Source organism: Mesitornis unicolor, unplaced genomic scaffold, assembly GCF_000695765.1.
Source record: "Mesitornis unicolor isolate BGI_N332 unplaced genomic scaffold, ASM69576v1 scaffold1243, whole genome shotgun sequence".
In the NCBI taxonomy this organism is placed as follows: domain Eukaryota; kingdom Metazoa; phylum Chordata; class Aves; order Mesitornithiformes; family Mesitornithidae; genus Mesitornis; species Mesitornis unicolor.
In genome coordinates, this window is record NW_010172327.1 from 41,374 (window position 1) to 64,041 (window position 22,668).

The window sequence follows — 22,668 nt, forward strand, 5'->3', positions numbered from 1 at the left end:
TCTGGGCAGCCTGGGCCATGCTCTGGCACCCTCGCACTGACAAAGTTTTTCCGTATGTTCAGGTTGAACCTCCTATGCTCCAGCTTGCTCCCGTTGCCCCTTGTCGTATCATTTGACATCAGAGAGAAGAGCCTGGCTTAAGAGAAGTTTTGAAGAGCATTTAAATCACAGAACTGCCAAAGCAGCGTTTTAAAATACACAGTTTGCTCAATGAGTGTGAGCCAGGGGAAGATCAAAGCCCATCTTCATCAGTTATGCTGCAGTGGTTTGCAGACTTGTGTGTGCTTTTGCCACTGCATCCCTTGCGAAGCTGCTTTCAGTCGTTGCCTTGCCCCATCTCGGGTCCCCTGGCCTCACTGGCAGTCCCCTGCGTGCAGCAAATGCAGCATTACAGGGGTGGGCATCCACGAGCCACACTGGCACACATTGCTTCCCAGCATATAATCTTCTTTGAAAGCTCTATTCCTCCTTTCCATACCAGAGCATTTAGCTATTTATCTCAACCCTAATTAGAAAGGAAATGTCAGATTGCTTTAATTAAACATCTATAGAGCCTGTTCAAAAGGAAAGCCCCCAGCAAAGTGCATGTTCCCTGCTCTGTGCAGCAGCCCCCGGCTCGATGTGCCACTGGGGGCCGTGGGCTGCCTGGACAGACCTGCGGACACACAGCAGAGCTGGGCTCAGTGGGGAGCAGCTCCCCGGCGGGCAGGTGGCAGAGATCCACCACTGAACACTGTGTTGTTCTGCCACCCAGGAGGGTCTCCCGGAGGTGGCTTTTGGGTACCGGGATGGCATCCCACACTGAGAGCTGGAGGTACTGGGGGAACACCAGCTGGCGGGGGGGCTGGCCAGTGCATCTCCCACTGCTCTACTTGGCTGTAATCAAGTCTCTGCTTCTGTGAGAGGCCACTGGAAGCATTTCCATATCTTTTTCTCATTTGGTGATATTTCTTCTGGTTGGTGATAATGCTTTGGGACTGAGGACACTGTCCCAAATTGACCATCCCCTCCTGCTTCCTTCTGCCATGCCCACCTGATGGCTTGGAGTCTTCTCCTGCTGATGTGGACTATCTTGGTTGTTGCATGAATGGCTGGGGTTTTCCGCTCCTGGAGCCTGTCCTCAGCATCAACTTTCATAATAAGTCTCTTTTTTCCCCAGAGTTTGAAGAGGGAAGCTGTTTACTTAACCCCATTCAGAGCTATGTGAGCTGTGGAGGAGTCAGCATGAGGCCCTGTGCCAGGAGGTATATGGGATGGTGCTCTGCAGATGTCCTCATGGGACACTGTTCACTGCAGCACCTCAGCCAGAACAGACCAATGTCATCCCCATCCCTAAGGCCCTGGAGCTCTTGAGAGATACAGGGGATTGCTGTGGTTTTCTTCTTCATGGTTCCCCATTTCTGTTGTGTTGAACCCTGCAGAGGAAGGGAAGACAATGTAGACATGATGCTCATCCACTCATGCTCCTCCAGCCTTTATGCCAAGACTTCTGATTGCTCCAAATCCCAGGTTCAGGAAGGGCACTGTTGTTTCTAAAGACCTTTTGGAAATGAGGGATTCCTCCTGGCTTCCCCATGTCAAACAAAACATTTAAAAGTCACTACTGATATGGGATGCTCCAGCTCGCCAGCGTCCCATGAGTTACTTCACAAAAGGACCAGATACACCATGTCTTGCTGATGGAAATGTTTGGGCTGCATCCTCCTTCCCAGCTGGTTGTATCAGGCACTGGCTGGGCTTGAGGTTGCATCAGTGGGCTGCTGGTGGGATTACATCTTCCTTTCCTTTCCCTTGCACGCTTGGTCACTCATTCCCTTAGAACAGCACATCTCCCCCTGGTTTTGATGGACAAGTCTCTCCAACCACTTTGTGTTTACCAGCTGGGAGCTGACTGTGCTCAGGAAACCAGACAGAGGAAGCTGTTGAAGCTTCAAGACCGTGTGGTGTGGTGTGATGTGAAGGTGGTGCAGAGCCTCCCAGGAGTCCTGAAGCCTCAGCTCCTGCAGTGTGCTGAGCACTGGATGCATCAAGCAGTGGTGAAGTCACCAAAGCCAAGCCCCTGTGTGATGGAAACAACAACCTGTAACATCTTCCAGGCTGTGGCTTATGGTGGGACAGGATTCTCATTGGTAGTTCGTGTTTCTGAACTTGGGGCAACAGAAGAGGGAACCTGCACTGCAGTGCCATCAGGTACTGCTGCAAGCGTCTTGGAAGGAAACTGGCTGAACTCTGTAAAGAAAACTCCTGAGTCTCTGCACACGTAATTGGAGTTGCATCCCTAGGGAATGGGGTCCTGTCCTGGAGAAAGTGAAGGACCTCGTTTACATCAAGGTGGAACATCAAGCATCACAGAAGAGAAGATGCAGGCTCAGAAAGCTAAGAGCTCTTCTAAATCACAGCAGCAGTCCTCAAATGTGGCAGCCCAGCAGGCAGTTCAGCTGAACACACATGTGCTATGTAATCTTTTCAGATGGTTAATTATCCTCACTGCTTGCCACAGTCACCTGTTTTCCAGTGTGAATGTAGTGCTCATCAACATCTGTCTGTTAATCCTTATTCTCACCTGGTCTGCTGGATGAAAGAGCTGCAGGCTATCAGAAATCCTCTCTGCCACGTCTCTGTGTGGAGCTAAAGATGCTTGAGATGGGATTTTCACTGGCATCCAAGTCTTGTTCTAGAGCTCCTGGCAGTGCAGCAACTCCCTGTTCCCACAGCCATTCCTGTGGAGCAGCACCCTGTCCTGGAGCTTGCCCCATGTCAGTCCATCTCTAGCCTGGCTGATGTGGACTAGGCAGTGGACAAGCTCCAGTGGCTCCAGAGAAGATTCTGGGCTCCTGGTCTGCTCTGCACATCCATTCTCACCCATGGGACAGGGAAGCCAGACTGTTGCTCTGTTTCTGACTTGCTTTCCCTTTTTGTAGTGAGCTTATTTAAGAATCAGAGCCTGTTGAAATAGTCTTCTCTGATGGAGCTACCCTGTGGCTATGTGGGACAGCGATGAGAGATTGCTTCAATGCCCATGGCTCCATAGAGATGAAGTGTCCTCTGAAGCATGGCTTCTGCTCTCCTCCCCCTGGGAATCGGGCACATGTTGCTCTTTGCTCTGTTGGTCACGGAGCTCTTTGGCTGCTGATTGAAGAGCAATTCTTGATTTGTTGGGTCCTTCTACTTTTGAACTTACTCAACATCACCAGTGTTTAATATCTTACCCACGCACCTTCTCTGATCTTTACACTGTCTATTCAGTTACCTATTTATGAGTCATCTCATGGGTTCAGTCTTTGAAGATTTATGCTCAGGTTGACCTCTGCAAGCCTCAAAGCAGAAGAGTCCTTCATGTTTGCCTTGTGACTTTACCCAAAGCTTCTCCAGCATTTTTACATCCTCTTCCCTTCCACTTCATTTGTTTCCCAGTTAAGCTTTTGAGGCTACGTTGTGCCACCAGCATTGGCATCCTGGCGGTTGATGGTCAGCCAGACTGAGTCATCTCCCGCATGCAGGGGTTTTGTCACTGGGGCTGGTGGGACGCAGGTGTTGGGCACCCCAGCTGCCCTGGTGCTTTGGGAGGAGTAGGCCTGTGGACCAGCTTGGAGGTGGGCACTTTGCCTGCTTGGAGGTGGAGATCAGGAAGGGGACGTGGAGCAGCACAACTGAGTGTCCCATGGGGAAATCCTGACCACCTGCTTCTCCACTCCCTCGGCACAGGGCAGCGGCCCCGGGATGACCCACCCGGATGGCAGCAGCCATTGGGCATCCTTGCTGATGTGCAGGTTTCTATCCACCATCAGATCCACTTTTGCTGGTGTTTTCCCACAGATGCTGGGCTGCCTAGAGCTGTCTCCACCCCCTGGGCACCATAGTGGTGCTAACTAGGCCACCACGTGAGCACCAGTGAGACTACAGTGGGGCCACCTGCAGTGCCAGCTCTGAGCCCTCTCCTGTCCCTTGTTCCCACACGGTCCCTGTGGTGCTCACGCTTTGGGACAGGTCCTGACTCTGGAGTGGGTGTTTCTCTTTGCTTCTTGCTTCTCTCCAGCATGTTGCTTTTTGGGTGGTAGACCCGTGGCCACCCAGGGCTGCCCTAACTGCTCTGCTCTGCTCTGCCTGGCCCTAGGAGCGACGAGGTGGTGGCTGTGGCCAGCATGAACTATGACCCTATCGTGTCCAAAGTGGCTGAGGTCTTGGCTGCTGGCAGGACCATCCGAAAGCGCGATGTGGAGTAAGTAGACCTGCTGTGGGAACCAGCAGTGCCGGGACAGGGGTCAAGCACAGCCGTGGGGTGCAGAGCAGGGCTGAGCACTCCAAGATAGGACCCTGATGGGCACTGGGCAGCTCTTTCCCACTGCTCCCCACTCCGTACCCTTCTCAAATCTCCCTTCCTGCTCACTCCATCCCTGCAATGCTGCCTCCCAGCCACCTCCAGGTCTGGCATCCTGCACACAGGGAGGATTTCTCTTGAACAGCAGGGTCCGAATCCTTGCACAGTCTTGGTGGGACAGTGGTGCTCACCGGGCACTGGCACATCACCGGGGCTGCACTGCCTGATGCTGGAGTGCCCCTGGGCACCCTGTTGGTCGAGGGGGCCCACAAAGGGGCTGAGTGGGCTGCCTGTGCACAGCCCTCTGCAACAGCAAAGCTCAGAGAGCTTGTGGTGCTGGCACACCAGCCTTTGGTGCCTCATCCTCTGGTTCTTTGGGGCATAGCTCACAGGCAAAATGCATTTTTCTCCCTTCACTTTGCTTTTAAGAATTTGCACAGGAAGGAGTGTACCCCAGGACACAGAGGGTAGGTGCAGAACACACTGTGATGCAAGGCAAACACCAGCAGGTGATAACAGCCAGGAAGGACCCTTGAGGGTAGGAATCAGAGTTGATGGGGAAATGAGAGTCCATGTCCCTGGGTATTTCCACATCTGGAATAAAACCAGCCTTTTGTCAAAAGATCAGGGAGAGGAGCATCCCCAGCCCCTGGGCAGTCCTGAGCCAGCTCAGACACCCCGGGCAGCCCTGGGACAGGGAGCATGTCGAGCGTCCACCAGTGACCAGGGCAAGCTTGTGCCTGTCATCTCCAGTACATTGGGAAATAGTTGCTGGCTCCCCAGTTTGTGGCTTGGAGGGAGGTGGCATCTCATGGGCAGCCCAGTGGTGGGGGAAGCTGCTGGCCTCAGTGCTGAGGCTCAGCAAGCCTGGAGGAAGCTGGACTGCCTGAACCTGAATGTCTTTTCTCTCTCTGTCTCCCGCTGCTTTCACACCTTTTAGGCTGTTCGTCCGTCACGGCAAGTACGTTCGGTTTGGGGTATCGGGTGTGCTGGGCATTAAGGGCTGACAGGAGGGACAGCGAGACCCCTGCTTGGGCCGTGTCCCTAATTCCTGTGTGATACACTGGTTATGGCTACGTGCTTGTTCTGCAGACCCTCTGGGTGAGGTGGTGGGGCTGGGGGTGGCAGCACGCATGCCAGGGCTGGGTGGGCATGGCTGCTCCATCCCCTTTGCAGGGGGCTGATGCACAGATCTGCCAGGAACAGGCAGCTGCCTTTTGGCTGGGACCCTGCTCAGCTGGGATACACCTTCTGTTTGGTGGCTCTTTTTTTCAGAAATTCTTGAATGCCAGAAGGGCTTGTTTTAAGTTAAAAGATTACTGCTTGAATCCAGTTTTACATGGAATTCTGGATCTGCACACAAGTTTTTGGACAGTTTTAGCAACATGTGAGGGCAGAGGAAGGGGCGCTGCTGTCTTGCCTGGGCTGGCTGTGCCTCTGTGCAGAGCAGCATGGGTGCTAGGATGAGGACCGATGACCAGACCAGAACCGAGGGCAGTGCCCAGACACACCGAGCACATTTGCTTGTGCACACTGGGAAACCTCTCACAGTGCTGCTGTTTTTTTCTCTTTTTTAGAACTGGAGATATGTCCTGGCTAACGGGGAAAGGCTCCTAATGCTGCTGATGGCTGCGCCCTCTGGATGCTGCTCTCGCTGTGGCAGGACAGGATGGCAGCTCCACGGACAAGCGGGGCCTCCGCGGCTGAGTCATTTCCCTTTGCCTGGATGAACCCGTGCTGGTCACTGGGCACTCACCTTCCCAGCGAGAGCACCGACGGCTCCTCTGCCCCAGTGCCTACTGGGATGGGACTCTGCTGTTGCCATTCCCGTGGGACGCTGCAAAAGCAGCCTCCAGAGAGAGCACTGGCAGTGGGCACCGGTGCCAAGTGACTGCAGGAGCTGCTGACAGGCTGGGAGTCCCCAGGCGGGTCTGTCCCAGGCAGGGCCCTTGCCCCTTTAAACAGCACGAGTGCCTTTCATTTCTCCCTGTGCTTTCAGGCACGTTGCCCCTTCCCAAATCCCCTTTGTGCCCGGTAGAGCCTGGCATCCACTCCCTCTCTGCATGGCTGCAGCGCTTGCCAGGGCTCTCCCCATGCCCACTCACCCGGGAGAGCACCTGGGGGCGAGGCAGGGAGATGGGGTCGTGCTGGGTGGGCTCTCTACAGCCTCTATTTGTGTTCTGCATTCTCCCTTCTCCAGGCTGGTCCAGCCCCTCCAGCAGAGGTGGGTCCCTGCTGAGGGCTCTGGAGCTCATCAGTCCCCATCCCAGCACCCACAGCATCTCCCCATCCCAGAGCAGACAAGGAGGCTGGAGCGCTGCTCCCTGTCTCTTGGGGCTGGGTTTGGGCTTGGGCCCTGGCAGTGCTCAGTCAGTCTCCGGGGGCTCCCTGGAGAGGTGTGGCAGCCAGACTGCAGCCCCCTGGGCTTGGTGGCCATCCTTCCAGCCTGCCTTGTCATGTCTCTCTCCTTAATGATTATTGCAGGATTAGTGCTGCTGCTGAGCTGTTACTCCAGGAAAAGTAGCTGCAGGAGTATTTCTGGCTGTCCTCCAGCCTTCGTCACTCGTTACCCTGTCGCCTAGTGACAAGGCTGCATTTCTTATCTCAGCTTTCCATGCCGGTGCTTTGCTGTCATGTTTTCTGCCCCTTGCTGGAAGAAGAGCTGTATCTCCAGCTCAGGGATGGACCTAGCCAGCCCTCAGCCCCATGTCCATCAGCCCAACAGAGCCAGGGGACAAGAAAACCCCTTGGAGAGCCTCCAGTGCTCTGTCCAGGGGGAGGTTTCTTCCCCAGCAGTGTTTTACCCTGAGCCCAAAGCAAGAGGATTTATATTTTTAATTTGTTTCAGCTTCTGTGCATTAAAGCTGTACTATTCTTGGGATCTGGATCATCTCTGATTCCTTCCAAGGCCTTGCGTCATCTCTTCGTGTCGGCTGGGTGGTGCAAGCACCTCTCCTGTGGAGGCTTCCCACTCCTGTCCCGATCAACTATATTAATTTCCAGACTTTCTAATCTTTGCTGGGTAGAAACGATGCCAGTCATCTGTCTCATCTCTGGTTGGTCTCTTCTGGTTTCACTGCAAGGTTTTTCTCAGGCAGTGTGACCAGAGGGGATGATAGACAGGGATGTGCATGCTCCAGCACCCAGCAGCGAACAGGATCCTCTTCTTGAAACATCGTGTGGCTGCTGGATCCTGATGAAGGGATGTAAACTTGTAAGTCTCATCTTTACGGGGGTGAAGACCATGCAGGGGCTGAGGAGGGATCTTCTGTCCCAGCTTGCAGCTGAAGTGAGGGGAACAAGTCCTATTCCCCCTTTTTACAGAGGAGCTGTTTCAGCTGGGGCTGGGAACATCACCCCACAACATGAGGAACCCCAGTCAGCACCAAGGTTTCCTTAGGACATGTGCTGGGTCACAGGCAGCGCTCCCGGCATAGTTGGGCATCCTGACACTGACCTGTGAGCACTGCATCTCCACACCGGTGTGGGATGGTGTTGGACCTGAGACATCTCGTCCAGTGCCTCGGCAAACACCAGTGGTGAGCAAGTCCTGGAGCTTGGGCAAGTCTGGGTTGTCTCCTCTGCCACCTCCTCAGGCACATCTTGACACCTCCCATTTCAGGACAGAAAGTTTCCAGCTCCTCTTAAGAAACTGCCTGTTCCCATTGGGATCAAGCACCATTAGCTAAACTCAGCTGAGGCATGTTAGGGATCCCCAGCTGCATTGCCCCATCACATTCAGCTTCACCAGCTTGCCCAGGTATCTTCTAGGTTGCTCACCTGGGTTGCCCAGGCAGACATGATGTCCCCAGACCCCAAGATCTCCACCAGCTCATGCTCCTCACCCCATGTGCTGGCAGGACCCAGGGAGCCACTTGTTAGGCCCAGCACACCTTCCACACATCCAAGAACGTCTCTGGACATCTCGCTGGCATCACACCGCATGACAGATACGTTTTTATTTCCCTTGTGCCCTAAGCATTCATTTAAAAAATCACTGCTCCTCATGACGTGGTTTCCCAGATACTAAGCATGGCCTCACCCTTCATCTGTCCACCTCTGCCCTTGCTTTTGCACCTTGCACGTTGCTTGGGTGAATGTTGCCTCTTCATGTACTGGCATTCACTCCTCACTTTGCTCCTTCTTGCAGCCCCCAAGGAGGTCATGGCAACACAAATAGTGTTGCCTTCTTCCTTTCCTGCAGTGGCACGCTTGTCCCCCTGTCCCATGGGCTGACTGCCCTTGTCTTGGCTAGAGCTGGTCCAAGCTGAATGATGGTAGCCAACTATCTCCAGGCAGGTCTTCCCAGTGCCACTTCTGAGGCTGGGAGGTGTTCAGTGTTACAGGCTATGGTTAAACACCCTCCTTGATGCAGTGGAGACTGTCTTCTCACCAGTGCCATCTTCAGATGTCTTGTCCAGCCACGGCCAAATAGACCAGAAGGACTGCATGGGCCTTTCTGCTGATCTGCAGATCTGCTGATCTGTCCTCCCTTAGCTCAGCGTCCTTATCTAGTAACAGGCCAATGCTTATGGTGGGGTTTATTTTATCCACACGTGGTTATATCTTCTGTGAAATCCACTTCGCTGCCCTGAGCCAGGCTATGGGGCCACACTGCGGTGTCACAGCTGCACAGAAGAGCTGGAAAAAGGACATGCGGCCTGGGCTGTGCTCACAGCACGGACCTGCCTTGAGAGACTGGATCACTGTGCGTGAGAGTCCCCGCTGGCCCTCAGACAGTCATGCATTGGTCCACCACACTTTCAGCCCCAGGTGTTTGGTTTTTTTGGCAGCATACAGCAATGAGCTCTGCAACTTCATTTTGGTTTTATCAAGCAGAATAATCCTCTTTTTATTTGGTTTCTCAGGTCCCTTGCCAGTGCCTGGCCTGTTTACAATATTCTCTCCCAGTATTTGCAGCAGATGCTCTGATGCACCTTCTGGGATGGGTTGGAGGCTGATGACCATGAGATGAAGCCCTGTTGGGTAGGACTAACAGTGAAGGCCCCAAAACACCATTCCCATTCCTTGCTATTCACCTCCAGCTCAGCCACCCTCTTGCACACAACATCCCCCACTGCCCTCCCCAGGACCTCCCAGTCTAGATAGGCCCTAGGGATGCTGAGCAGCGTGGACACCCACAGGGGCAGTCCATTAGCAGGGAAGCTTGTGGTAATAGGTAAAATGCTCCATGAGTCCGGAGGCTTTGAAGAGGCATTTCTGGTGAAGAGCACCATCCCCTCCCTGGGCATCCTCGTCTGTCAGGGAGTTTTGAGCAATAATTATATTGATACAAGGTGCGGTGGAGCAGAGTGCTGGCTGCAGAGTGCACAGGCTGGGGATACTGCCGTGTCCCCATCATGGTGATGGGTACAACCTGCTGCTCACCTCTGCGAGCTGCTGTGGAAAAGAGACACTCTGGGGCCTTATGGCTCCCGTGTGGGCTTGGTGCCCCCGGTGGGGAAATTTTCCTTCCCCACATCCTCCCTGCTCAGCAGCCCTGTCCCTGGGGAGCCAATGGCCAGGTGGCCCCACGCATTAGCCTGACCGGTCATCCTGTTAATTATCTTCTGGCTAATCCCTCCAGAACTGGGCTGGAGCAAATCATCTGCCGGCCATGGCTGCACACACTCCTCTGCCCCCCAACCTCCGCTGGGGCCTGGTGGCGTTCAGCAGCTCTCTCTTCGTCAACAACAAGACGCGGGACAGTGGCGCTGCCCACATCTACCACCCCGGTATGGGCAGCAGGGCTTTGTGGCAGGGGGGTTTGGGAGGGGGAGGTTTGCTGTTGCTTCATCACAGTGAGCCTGCTCATTACCAGAGCACCCAAAGGGTCCCCACACCCACTCACAGATGAGGGGGAGCAAAAATAAGTGCATTTGCTGCAAACAGCAGTTCTTGCCACCCAGCCATCCCCCCCGGCATGGCAGAGGCCATTGCTCTCCCCTCCATGAGCTGTGACGCAGGGGGGGTCCCTCTGGGCAGCAAGACCCTGGGGGTGCTGGGCAGCCCTGCCTACTCCTGCCTGCCCTGCCTAGCTCGTGAGGTGCTGGCCAGCCTGCCCCTGCAGATGATGCTCTACTTCAACGCCTACTACTTCCCACTCTGGTGCCTGGCCGAGGGGACGATGCTGCAGCTGAAGGTACCATCCCACGGGGCACGGTTGTGGGGTGTAGGTTACCCCACTCTTGCCCAACTTCCCAGGGCATGCAGGGGCCACACCAAGCAGGGGAGGGGGGAACCTCTTCAAAATTAATGGGTCTCCACACACAAAATGCCCTGTCCCCACAAGTCAAGATGACTCCTCCAGCTGCCAGAAATGGAAATCATGAGAACAACCACTGAACTTTCCAGGCAGGAAAGGTTAAACTGGGAGGGCAGAGTGGGCAGGGCTGGGCACCAGCATGGGGTGGTGGTGCGGGAGCTGGCAAAGCATGGGGAGCTGGGCATGGGACTCAGGGGATGGGAAACTGGGCATGGAGACCTGGGCACAGGGTATGGGGCTGGCTGGGACAAGGCTGCGCTCCCGTTACAGTATCACCTGCTGCCTCCACATTATCAGTTCCTGCTGGTCACTGCCTTCCTCATCCTCTCCCTGGCTGAGGGCTCCCGCCTCTACCTGGGCTATGTGGGGAACCTGCAGGAGAAGGTAAGCACCATTTCTCTGTCCTGGCCACAGGTCTCTAGTGCTCAGTGAGGGATGGCCCTGCTGTGGGATCTGTGGCTGTGCTGATGTCCCCTTGCTCAGGACCTGAGTGCTTGTCACCACCTGTTCCCTCTGGAGTCCTGCCCAGAGCTGTCCTGTCATGGGTGCAGGCAGGGCCTGAAGGCAGAGGATGAAAGGGACCCACTTGGTCCTCTGCCATATCCCTCCCTATGCAGTGGGTGCGATGCTTCAGCACTGGGCTCGACAGCATCTGGCCACATCCAGGCCCAGCTCCACATGGTGGGGATGTCCGTGGTACCCAGGTGCTAAGGCCAGCAGAGTGGCTGATGCAGGGAACTGCTGGGGCAGAGAGGGTCCTCCCACCCCACTGATGGCCTCTGCACCCCGTCTCAGCAGGCTCTGCTCCCACAGGTGCCTGAACTGGCTGGGTTCCTGCTCCTCTCCTTCCTCATCCCGCTCCCGCCCCTGAAACGCCCGCCCCCCCCCCCTGCCACTGGAGATGTCCATGCACAGCTTTTTCCTGGCCTTCCTCATTGCTGAGATTGTGGCCTCCTTCCTCACACTGAAGACCATGACCAAGCAGCTGGCAGCACAGTTCTACCTACATCAGTTCAAGGAGGGTGGCAGGGGACATGAGGGCACAGGGGAAAAAGCAGCCGAGGAGTGGTGATGCTGCAGGACCCCTCCATCCCTGCAGTCAGTCCTGGCAGGGAGCATTAAATAGTGCTTGGACCTGTGCTGTGCCTCCACACACTGCTTTTGAGCTGGGCAGCTCAGGGGCTTGTGGGGCTACTAGAGCACCCAACAGCCATGGATCCAGCCAGCCCCTGCCCTGCACCAGGCTGGCACAGGTTGCGGCACAAGGTTCAGCACCTCCAAAATGCTCAGACTCACTTCAGGGCTGAACATTAGCCCTGGCAGGAGGCAAGAACCAGGGGGCACAGGAGCCACTGCATCCCCCTGCAAGCAAGCACCAGCCCAGGGCTGCTGCCTTAAGTTCAGCTCTCAAACCCTACCTGAGCATAACAGAAAGGGGGGTGGGCAGCCCTGTGGGAGTGCGTGAGGATCTTGGGGGCTCACATGAAGCCACCCCAGCTGGAATCATGCAGGGTGCTGTGAGGTGCAGGAGCCACACCACAAAACCTTCACAGCCACCTTCAGGGCTAGAGACAGAGGAGAGCCACTTCCAGCTTTCTGAACAGCTTTATTCCATTGCATTCCTGTTTTTCACAGGAAATCAAGGCCCAGGGCCATCTGGAAGGTAAAGAAGCGCAAAATGCTTTAAGCCTCTTGTGCTGAGCACAGGCCAGCCGCTTCCCAGTGCCAGGTCCTGCAGCAGGGCTCTGCTTGGTCACCAGCAGGTCAGTGCTGGGAGCTGCTCTGTGCTCCAGGAGCCAAGAACTTCTGCTGATCAAATATTTCGCCAGGAAAGGCAGACCCTAACCCCAGTAGTGCACACTCGGGCCAGGAGAACTGTGTCACCTCCACCTAGGCTGCAGCCATGCCCCCATCGTATCTACCTGGAGGTTGCTCCAGAGCAAAGGGTGCTTGTGGTAGAACATTCCCAATGTCCCTAAGCTGTGGCCTCGGTCTTACCTTTAGGGGGTTTTACCTGCAAAATGGAACAGAGGTATCTTAGTACACTAGATAGGACAGCCCAGGCAGGTGGTCTTGCGCTGCTTTGCTCAGTCCCACGCTACTGGATTCACTGTTTGAGACCCCCACTCCACTCATGATTTGAGATCAGGCACTGGGAACAACTTTTCAGCCTCCTGTAGTATGGTGCAACCCTGGGGCACTTCACCGGGAGCTGGGAGATCTCTGTCCTCAGAGGTTGCTAAGACTCGGGCAGATAAAATCGAAGACGACCCACGGCAGGGCTGGCAGCTCTCCTGCTCTGTGGGGGCCTCCCAGCCCACACCTCCAACTCCCCGATTCACCAGTGCTGGGCAGTACGGGAGCAGGAATCACACACAGCAAGAAACCCATCACTGAAGTGCAGCAGCAGCAGCACCGACCAGAGCCAGGCCACATTGAAGAGCTGCCCTCTCTCCTCTGTCCTTCCTCGTCATGGAAGATGGTGAATAAACGTGGGGCTGGGCCAGGTTTCTATGGCAAGGTTCCACCCCCAGGGACTCCTTGCTGTCTAACAGTAGCTGAGGTGCAGCTTTCCCTGCAGTCTGGGCACCACCTGGGTCCCTCTTCCACTCAGCCACCTGTTGTCATTAAATGTGTAAGGGTTTAATCTCTGCCGGGCTCAGTTCAGACCAGCCATCAAGCCCAAGTCAAAGACTACGAACTGCTCCACTGGGGTTTTCCCAGATCTTGTGAATTGCATTAACCAAGGGGCAGAAAATAAATCTCACAAAACTTCACTGCAACCTCAGCTCTCCAAAGCTGCCCCATCCTTACCTCCTCAAACTTCTCTTTCCAGTAGAGGTCAGCCTTCGCATCCAGGTAGAGCAGAACCAGGTCACAGACCACCGTGGCCTGGAGACAAACGCAGCAGGGCAGCCAGCAGTGAGATGTCCCGCAGCCCTGCCCCGGCTCCCACCAAGCCCTGCAGCCATGGGCCCAGCCTGCGTGGGGGCAGTGAGCCTGACCTGCCTCTGGCCCAGGACACCCAGGCAGCTCCACCAGGTCCTCTCTGACCCAACCTGCTCCCAACAGCTGCACAGGAGGAGAAATGGGATCATCTGGGCTACAAGACACAGACCCAGGGTGAGAGCTGGTCTGGTGGAAAGCCACCATGTAAGGGACCAGGGCACATCTGGGAGGAGAGGGGGAGTGTGGGGGCCTCAGGGTCCCTGTTACCCTGCTGAAGGGGAAGAGCCACAGAGGTGCTCTACAAGGGGCTGCCCTATCTTGATAACCACAATGTCAGGTCCATGCTGGAGCCAGACCGTAGCTCCCCTGGGAGTCAGGGGAGAAACAGAGAGGAGGTGGTCTCTGCTGCTGGCCCAGACAGCTGGAGCAGACCAGCCAGCAATGCCCCAGTGATATACCTTCCCCAGGCCAACGAAAACACTTGACCTCCATGAGATGTGCCCCTGACAGCGCTCAGGATCCTTGATCCAGCAGTGTTGTTACTGCTAACGATCACAAATAGGAGCTAACACCAGAAGCACCCAGGAAGCCTTTGCGCCCAGGCAGGGGTAACAACAGCTGAGAGGCAAATCCCAACTCATGGTCTGGAGGAAAAGAGCGTATCTGGAGTACTCACAGCACCAAAGAACGCGATGCTGGTGCCAAAGCTCACAGCAACAGGAATTATGCTGAACTTCCCAGCCTGGTGAGAAACAGTGGGTGGAGGGGGGAGACAGTGGGCAGAGAATGGTGAGAGGACTGCAGGCCAAGCCCCACTGGGCAGCATGCTTAAAGCTGGCTGTCTGGGGAAAGGGGAGATGCTGGAGGAAACCAGAGTCATTTCTCTGTGCCCAGTAGGAACCTGACTGCTACTGCAGTGACTCAAAACCCCTGTGGCTGCCAAAAGGGGGACAGAGGCAGCTCATGACTTGGTGGCAGCAGAGGTTACTGTGACCCACCTGCTCCTGCGGGCATGGCAGGAACATGCCTCCTGCTGCAGGGCTCCAGGAGCTGCCACCCACACCCCCGCAAACATCACCTTGATGTGATGTGTCCCCTTCTGCTCAAGTGAGCCTTGTATATTTCAGGTAAGAGATTTTTGTGTTCCTGTTCCTCTCCTGGCTATTCTTTCCTGCTCCTACCTCCCAGACTTGGTCTCACCACCCCGAAGTAGTGCACGCTGTCCTGCCCTGTGTGCTTTGCCCGCTTCACATGAAAAGGACACTGCTAAGGACAAGAGACCAGCTGTGGACATCTCTTGGGATAGCAAATCCTCCAGGATAGGCCCCATCTTACAAAGTTGAGTACTGAGTTTGTCAGTGATGCTGCACACAGAGTAGCATCAGCCATGATCATGTCCATACCTTTCTCACCAAGGGTACAATTAATAAGAAAGGAATTAATTGACCAGGTTCAAAAAAGTTCAGGTTGATCTTTGCCAGGGTGTTCCCACCATGGGACCCTCAGAGATGCCGACAGTTGCTCTGCCCAGACAAGCTAACCTTGCCTAGAGGGCCCAGCAACTCACAACACCCATGTCAGGTCCTTGAGGAAAGCCTCCCTGCTCAGGGCATTACCAAGAAAGATCTCTTCAAATGGGAGATATGAATTTTTCCTGCTCTGCTTGGAAAACTCTGGAAAGAGGTGAAGAGCTCACCAGGGTGGGGAGAAGCGACGCCAGCAGGAAGCCATGGGGCTGGCTGCAGGAGAAAGCATGGAGTGGTGCGAGGAGTCAGCCCTGGTGGCAAGGCTGCGCATATGGAGTCTGCAGAGGAGATGGTACCTGGCCGTGCACAGAGATGTCGAAGCGGATGCCATAGAGTTTCAGCAGGTTCCGGTAGAGCTGCCGCTGGGAGTCCCAGTAGTAGGAAGCAGTCCTGTGGGAGACATTGGATGCGGCTCAGAAAGCCACAGCAGCTCTGCACAAGCAGTAAAGGAAGAGGGCTGCCAGTGCTGTAGCATCACTGGGGCTACCATGTGTCTGTTCACACCCTGTGTCCTCCAGTGGGCTGGGATGTGGGCGATGGATGTGCTGCCATGGCTCACTAGCTTGGCTCCAGCAGTGGGGTACAGCTTTTGCTCAGCACTCAGCCCAGGGAGCATGCAGGTCCCAGTGCGTCCAGCTCAGGGTGCAGACAGCCCCGCATCCCTGCCCTCAGGCAGGCAATGCCTCGTACAGCTCCACACAGAGCAGAGCTACAATGTGTGGGAACTACCATAGCACCCTAGTACTGACAGACCCTGCACTGAGTTACCAAGTCCCAGTGGCCCTGCTGCTCCTTTCAGAGCATCAGGAAAACTGAGATCTCAAACGACTGCCACGCGCTCGTCCCACAGAGCTGCGCAGCTGCTGCCCCAGCACCCTCACCTGAAATTGTACCTCCTGTCCTGCAGGCTGAAGGAGTACTGCGGCAGGCACTGGGCAGCGGTGTGGTCCAGGTTGCAGTCCCACTCGATGCGAACCCCAATGCTCCCCCCCTGCAAAACACATTTTATTCCAGGAGAATTTGCTGAGTGCTTTACTGTTCAGGTGTTTACAGACCACACAGAGAGGCCACATTGCACCTTTAGCAATTTCAGGGGTCATTCCTATCCCCCACCCCTTGCCCATGCCCTTGAGGAGTTTGCAATCATCTTCCATACTTTTAAAGAAAAAGCAAATACCAGCAGTGCAAGGTCCTCAAAGGTCTCTCCAGCTGCCTCCACCATGTCACGGACATGGAAGATGGGGCAGGAGGGGCTGAAGGATGGATCGTATGTGCAGCTCTTGAAATATGTAGGGTCATTTGTTTGCAAAGCATTGCACCTGAGACAGGAGAGAGAGAGAGAGGTGGAGCAGGGTGTGGGAGGACGGGGAATCCTGCTGCAGGACTGAAAAGGAGGCCTTCCTGCTGCAGTGGGACCATTAATGCTCATGCTTCAGAGAGACAGTCACTGCCTCACCTAAAGACTCAGCTGGAGAGCAGGTGGAGGGAAACCGCCCCAGAGGCATCACACATGGAGTTATCACCCTTTACAGCACTTGCCATGGTCCTTCTCCCCCAGCTCCTCTCTTTCACTTCTGCCTTTATGCTGCTTCTTTCTTTCCTGGAACCCAGCACCCACTGCTGTGAGATGTAATGTCCCAGGCTCAGTTACTGCTCTAGGGATGACAGCAGGGGCAGCTCAGCTGCTGTGTATCCTGCCAGATAAAGCAGCACAGTCAGCATCCCTGGGGCTGAGGCCAGTGCAGCCCTTTTTCAGGGACTAAAATGCAGAAGTACATGGGTTAAAATGCGAGCTGGAGAATGGCTGGCCTGCTCATGCTCTGCAGTGCTCTAGCCAGGTGGGAGCACAGCAGTCCCTCTATCCAGGGGCTCCCCATCCCCATTGCTCTTGTATCTGCAAACACAGGTGCTGTCAAACCGATTGGTGTTCTCCTGAGCATGCCATCCTGAAACGTAACTGCCCAAGCCACCAGCCATCCTGGACAGCACATAGTTTCTCTGATGCCTTGGCTGCTCAGCCTCTAGGCAGGCAAACACAGAGCAGAGGCTAGACTAAGTCACACACACAGGCTGGATGGAGAAGCATCATACTTACTTGGAGAAATTAAATTTGGTGAAGTGGACAGTGTTTTTTATAAAAAGAGTGAAATTCTCCGCCTCAGCCAGTAGAGGTTTCCTGGAAAACAACCACCAATGAACTCAAATTTTGCAGAGCAGTCCCCATTCCCCTCACTCTGCAGCCTGTTCCACAAACCCAGGACTTTGTCTACAAGAGACAATTGCAAGAAATGCTCTTGTGTGAAGTTCTCTAGGCTTAACTGACTGGTAGATCAATGCCAAAGATCTTCCTGGCTGCCCTCTGGGCAAGTATGATCAGGCCCCCGGTTACACAGAGCACAGGGAGAAGCAACTGAAGCTCTCAAAAAACCCACCTGCTGCCTCCTGACCCTGTGCCATACCTGGGCAGAGTGTTGTTCTCCACAGGACACCAGCCATAGATCTCACAGGTGGAATGGGTGGTGTTGAACATCACACATTTCCCAGTTTTTATCCCTAGAAATGAAACAAACAAATGTCAACAATGGATGACAACATATCATTCACTATTCCTTTTCAAAATGTTTTCTCTGCAGTTCCCCTCCCAGGTCAGTGCCCTGGCCACTGGTTTTTTCCAACCTTCTCAACACCTGAACCAAAGATGAACCTGGGATCATCTTCAGTGTTTTCTCCACCCAGCCACTTCCCTGTGAAACCCTCCCTTGAGGCTGAATGACAGGAGCTGTTTTACAAAGACAAGAAACTGCCTGCTGCTGTCAGCGCCTGCCTGTCCAGTGCAGCCTCTCCTGCCCCGGGGCTGCTGAAGGGGAATGTGCTCCCCGGGTGGGAGCTGCGGCAGTCCTGCATACAAAGCCTTGGCAACCGACCTCCTAGAGCTGAAATATCCTTTTCCAAGTGAACTCACACAGGCTGGTAGTATTAATCAGCATGAAATAAAAGCCAGGTTTTATTACAAAAGGAAAACCTGCCAATCGCATGGTGCAGTGGTTTCTATTCCAGCAGCCAACCTCAGAAACAAAGCAACCCTGTATCTGCTGTGACAGTGCCCTGTGCCCACAGTGCTGGCCCATCCAGCCACGATGGGTTGCTGGAAGGTTTTGCCAAGAATAAATGGCTGCAGAGTGCACCTGAGCACACTTACAAAGAGCACTGAACTTGGGCAATCAGGCACCTTTGTGGATCTGTTTTCTACCAAACATGAGGAATTAAATGATTTTGTGGTTTTTTAGTAAAACACCCAGTACCGTTGCCATGAACCACTGGGTTTCCCATGGGACAGTCTGCATCTTCTGTGCACACCGCATCGAGAACAGAGGGGCTCTGAGAGAGACAGAGAGAAGAGCTGTTACTGCACTGCGCAGCCGCTGAGGCCACACAGTCACTCACCCATGTTTCTGCACTGCTGCTCCCGTTTCCTCAAGCACATTCCAAGTGCTTACAGAAGACATCCACCATGGCCAGAACATGGGTGGCCTCTGGCCAGCAAGGAGAGAGGCATCTCTGAGGGGCAATCCTTCCCACCTGTCTCCATGCTCACTGACCACTTGCCTCCTCCACCTCAAAGGTGGAGGGAGCCTCAGGAGCTGGCTTGGACCTTTTGGCTGGGACTGAGAACAAGCACAGTTGGGTTTGGGAGGGCCATAATGGCAGAGCCCATTAAGCACCACCACAATTCTCACAGGGAATCCCCAAGCCCAGAGGAGCACAGAGGCCCAAGGCCAGGCGGCAAAACCCCAGCTGTGAAGCTAGAAAGTCCCAGGACAGCCTCAGCCCCTCCTTCCAGGTGTGAAACCCACCACAGTGAGCTGAGAGGAGCGGCTCTCTGAGGTACCTTTGGAGTGTGTGGGGGGGACACTGCTTAGGGGTATGGGAATCATTATGACATGCAGGAGAAAAGCATCTTGGGATTGCACAGGCAGTTTAGGAGATGGGATGTTTACAGGAGGAAGAAAAGGCATGGAAAGGGAGGGAGAGCTCTAGGTGAGGTGAGGAGTAACATACAGAGGGATAAAAGGATGCAAAGGACTGGTTGCACACACAGAGCTGCTCTGTGCCCCATCAGCACAGTCTGCCCTGTCTTCAGACTAAACTCCCTGTTTTCCTGGGCAAGGGGCTCTCTTCTGTGTGCACATGTGTGTATGGGGGTCTGAGAGCCAGCAGCTGGAGTGGGACCACCGGTCGCAGGGGCCCACGTGCCTGGGTGCCACCAGCTGCAGCAAGTGCAGACATGCACATGAACATGTGATTCACAGCAAAGGTCAGGCCAGACAAGCCAGCGAGGAGGCAAAGGTGCCTGGGAGCAGGGAGGGGCCGTGACTAAGGGCGAGCCCACAGGACTACCTGGGGGACCAGGAAGTCCTGTCTGACTGCTGGAGAGGGGTGGCTACTGGATTCATGCCCCTTGTCCCCACTGATGGCCCACTCACAGCTTGCAGGACCCACCTGCAATGCTGTAATGAGCACTTATGGGAGCACTTTGCCTCCCTGGACCCAAACCAGATGTCACAGATGAAGTCTCCAGAAGGACCCTGACAACAGATCTTTGCAGACGAGCATGTCAGTCCCTTCCTAAGTCCAGGTAACAACATCCATGACAAGTGCCACTTGGCAGACAGACACTTCTGAGTGTCCAGGGCACACAAGCTGCAGAGCTTGGGAAAAATTCAGGTACTGATGTCTGTAATGGTGTTACAGAAAACCTAAAACCTGGCCTAGAAGGTTTCAACCTTACCTACCACTTTTTAATGAAAATGAGCCTTGAAGTAAAAGTCTGTTGGCGCTGGCATTCTCCACAGGCATGATCCAGACCAAGTTACATGTGCCACAACTGCGGTGTGTGAGAAGCAAAGAGATCCAGGCTCATGGGGTCCTGGATCTGCGCTCCTACATCTCTCTAAACCACTGCTGTGTAAGGGTCTAAAAGCTTGGGAAAATTAGAAGTGACGATTTTTTTCTAGGAACCTACTCAAGCACAGCAGATTTGGGACAGGACAGGAATATGAGCCCACAGCATTCAGAACAGGTTTCTTGACAAAGTAGGTGAACTACTACACGTTTTCGTAAGACATCCCCCAAGGTGCTCAAAGCAGAGCTCATAAGCTGCTTGGAGTTGGTAGCATTTGTGTTCCTGGAATGGGGTGATTTCCGACAGGGACAGCAAAGAGGTGCATGTGTTGGCAGCAGAGATCTGTGCATAAACTCTTGGAATCTCAGGGCTGAAAGGTTTATATTTAATTTCTGTAGTCACAAATATATGGGTGGAGAATGCTTTATTCTTAATCTTTTCAGAAAAAAATGCTGATTCCCAGCCTCCGACAGCCATGCAGCCATGTACCAGGGACCGGGAAGCAAAGTGAACCTTCTTGGAGAGCAAACCAACAGTAGCAACACATGCTAGCAAACATGGATTAGGCTTCTCCCGAAATCTAACACCCTCCTCATCCTCTTAGGACACAGTCCTGTGCTGCTTGGGGCTGGGACCAGTGCTGTTCACATCCATCAGCAGCATCTGAACCTGCAAGAGCTGAGCAGAGCTGGATGTGCTAAAGACCATCATTTCAGTGAAATGGTCCCTTAGCCTCAGAGCTTACAGCTGGACAGGGCGGATGCACTAACGCTGCTGGCTCTAGGTCTATTTTGATCATCTTCATTAACCTTCAGAGCTCCTTGCAAACAGAGGCAGAGGGATTCCAAGCACTCAATATGTTTGAGATCAATACTAAAAGGTCTCCCTAAGAGCTAGGTCATAGCTCAGCCACAGATCTGAGCTCAACACAAACATCAGCTGCTAAAACACCCCGTCCCGTGTTCGGGTGCTGCCTCTGGCCCCAGTCAGACTTTTCCCTGCTCTGCCAGTACAGAATCCTTTGGTAGTCAAGAATACTCAGAACTTCCTGAAAAACCAAAAGCCATCACTGCTAAATCTTCAAAGCTTTCCAAACATGAATGTCAGCTACAGCCCCAAAGCCAGGAACTGAGAAACTACTAGAGAGCAGCATGGGGCGAAGGCTGCAACAGGCACCCAGACACGCCACAGCACTGTAATGGGATGACATGCGCTGTTTTCTCCGTACCCTTGGCTTGCACACTGCAAAAATAAGCATCCAGAGATGCCTGTGACTCCCTGTGAGAGAACCCTGAAATGCTCTATGGCACGTACCTTTCCCTGGAGACAATCCTGTAGCTATCAGTACTTCAGGAGTTCTCCACATTTTAAAGAGGGTTTGTTAGTATTGTTTTCCCCAACCCAAAACCTGGGATCGCTCCTCCTCTTCTACAGCCCGTGGGCTGCATTTGGAGAGCAGCCCAGTCCAGCAGCATGCAGCACAGGGCAAGCTGGGACCAGGATCAGGCTGGGCATGGCACAGCGGGTCACAGCAACAGCCGAAGGGACCATCAGGACAAACAGTGCTTGACTCAGGCATAAGGTGCCAGCACTGGCTTAGCTTAAAAGACATTTATTTGCTCCTGTCTGCCAAGCAGGGTCCAGCTTGGGAGTGTTGAGGAGCTGGCCTGAATCCAGCCTTAAAGGGAAGATTTCTCCCAGAGAACATATCCCACTAAGTGCTGGTTGACTAGGAAACCACCTAGACCTAGACCTCTGTTCCTCCTAAAAATAAGACACTAAGATGGGGAGGATACTGTGGCAGAGTTACAAAGGAAACATGACACAGGTATCCATAGAGTGAGTAAGAAAAGCATCAGGCAAAATGGCAGAACAGAGGTAAGAGAATGGAGCAACAAGTCAAGAAACCAAGAATATGTGTGAGATTCAAGAGGGAAGACAAGTGACAGAGCTGAGGACAGCCGTCCTGATGCCAGCTGCACCGCAGAGATGGAACAGCGACACAGGAACACAGCTCAGCATCCCCAAAGTGGCCCTTGTCCAAAGGCAGCAGAATGCCTGTCAAGATCACACCGTGGCTCCCCCTCTCAGGAAGCCCAGCGAGCTGGCCAGGCCCCAGCAGGCCATGTCCCTTGTCCTTCTGGTCACCACAAGCGATTCCGGCCAGACTGCTTGGATCTTGGTTCATGCAGGTATGACAGAGCAAGTGCAAATGAGGGAGTGAGATCTATGGAGCAATAAGAACGAGGGGAATCAGTTCTGTTTGGAATAAAACCCCATTTTCCCTTCTGTCTGGTATTGCACTGGGTTTGTCCAAGTTCCTGTACAGCTAGAGAGCAGCAGCACTGTGACTCTGTAAACCCGACCCCGCCGCAGCGCTAGGCGCAGCCGGCACAGCTCACTTACCTCGGGACAGGTGCCCTGGGCTTGCCTTGCCGTAGCGATGAAATTGGTCACCAGAAAGAGCACGTTTTCTCCCTAGGCGGCAAGAAGGCACCTTCAGCAGGGGATTCACACCGTCCCACTCCTCAGCAGCAGAACAGCCAACAGATTTTCTATTTTTCTTTGTTTTGTAATTTACAGCGTTATCGTCGCCTTGCCTTTCCTAAAGGGTTTTCCCACAGCTTTTGCCAACTGCCCCCTCCCCGAGGCGGCCGAAACGCCGGCAGCTCGGGGCCAGGGCCGTACCTGAGGGGGCCAGGCGTAG

At 54.2% G+C, this 22,668-nt stretch overlaps 3 protein-coding genes across 5 annotated transcripts in view; 2 read left to right on the forward strand and 1 right to left on the reverse strand.

The window, feature by feature from the left end:
- AIFM3 (apoptosis-inducing factor, mitochondrion-associated, 3) overlaps positions 1-5,935 on the forward strand; it is a 38,911-nt gene extending 32,976 nt beyond the window's left edge. For 2 of the 3 annotated variants that reach the window (XM_010180318.1, XM_010180319.1), the window contains exons 18-19: positions 4,115-4,219; positions 5,896-5,935. In XM_010180318.1, coding sequence (XP_010178620.1) covers positions 4,115-4,219; positions 5,896-5,935 — 145 coding nt within the window. Of the gene's footprint in view, positions 1-4,114; positions 4,220-5,258; positions 5,280-5,895 lie in introns of all 3 variants that reach the window. The other variant, XM_010180317.1, reaches the window with a different exon arrangement.
- Positions 5,936-9,935: 4,000 nt separating this feature from the next.
- Positions 9,936-11,655, forward strand: LOC104535521 (transmembrane protein 17B-like). Its single transcript, XM_010180320.1, is given in 5 exon segments — positions 9,936-10,053; positions 10,357-10,460; positions 10,854-10,967; positions 11,397-11,452; positions 11,454-11,655. Coding segments are annotated over 5 exon segments (594 nt in total).
- Positions 11,656-12,212: 557 nt separating this feature from the next.
- LOC104534709 (P2X purinoceptor 6-like) lies at positions 12,213-22,439 on the reverse strand (the record flags this gene model as incomplete). Its single annotated transcript, XM_010180321.1, has 10 exons — positions 12,213-12,239; positions 13,398-13,475; positions 14,209-14,274; positions 15,355-15,448; positions 15,940-16,049; positions 16,236-16,377; positions 17,154-17,234; positions 17,518-17,611; positions 18,361-18,436; positions 22,368-22,439. Coding segments are annotated over 10 exons (840 nt in total), but the record flags the coding sequence as incomplete, so codon positions are not given.
- Positions 22,440-22,668: the final 229 nt, after the last annotated feature.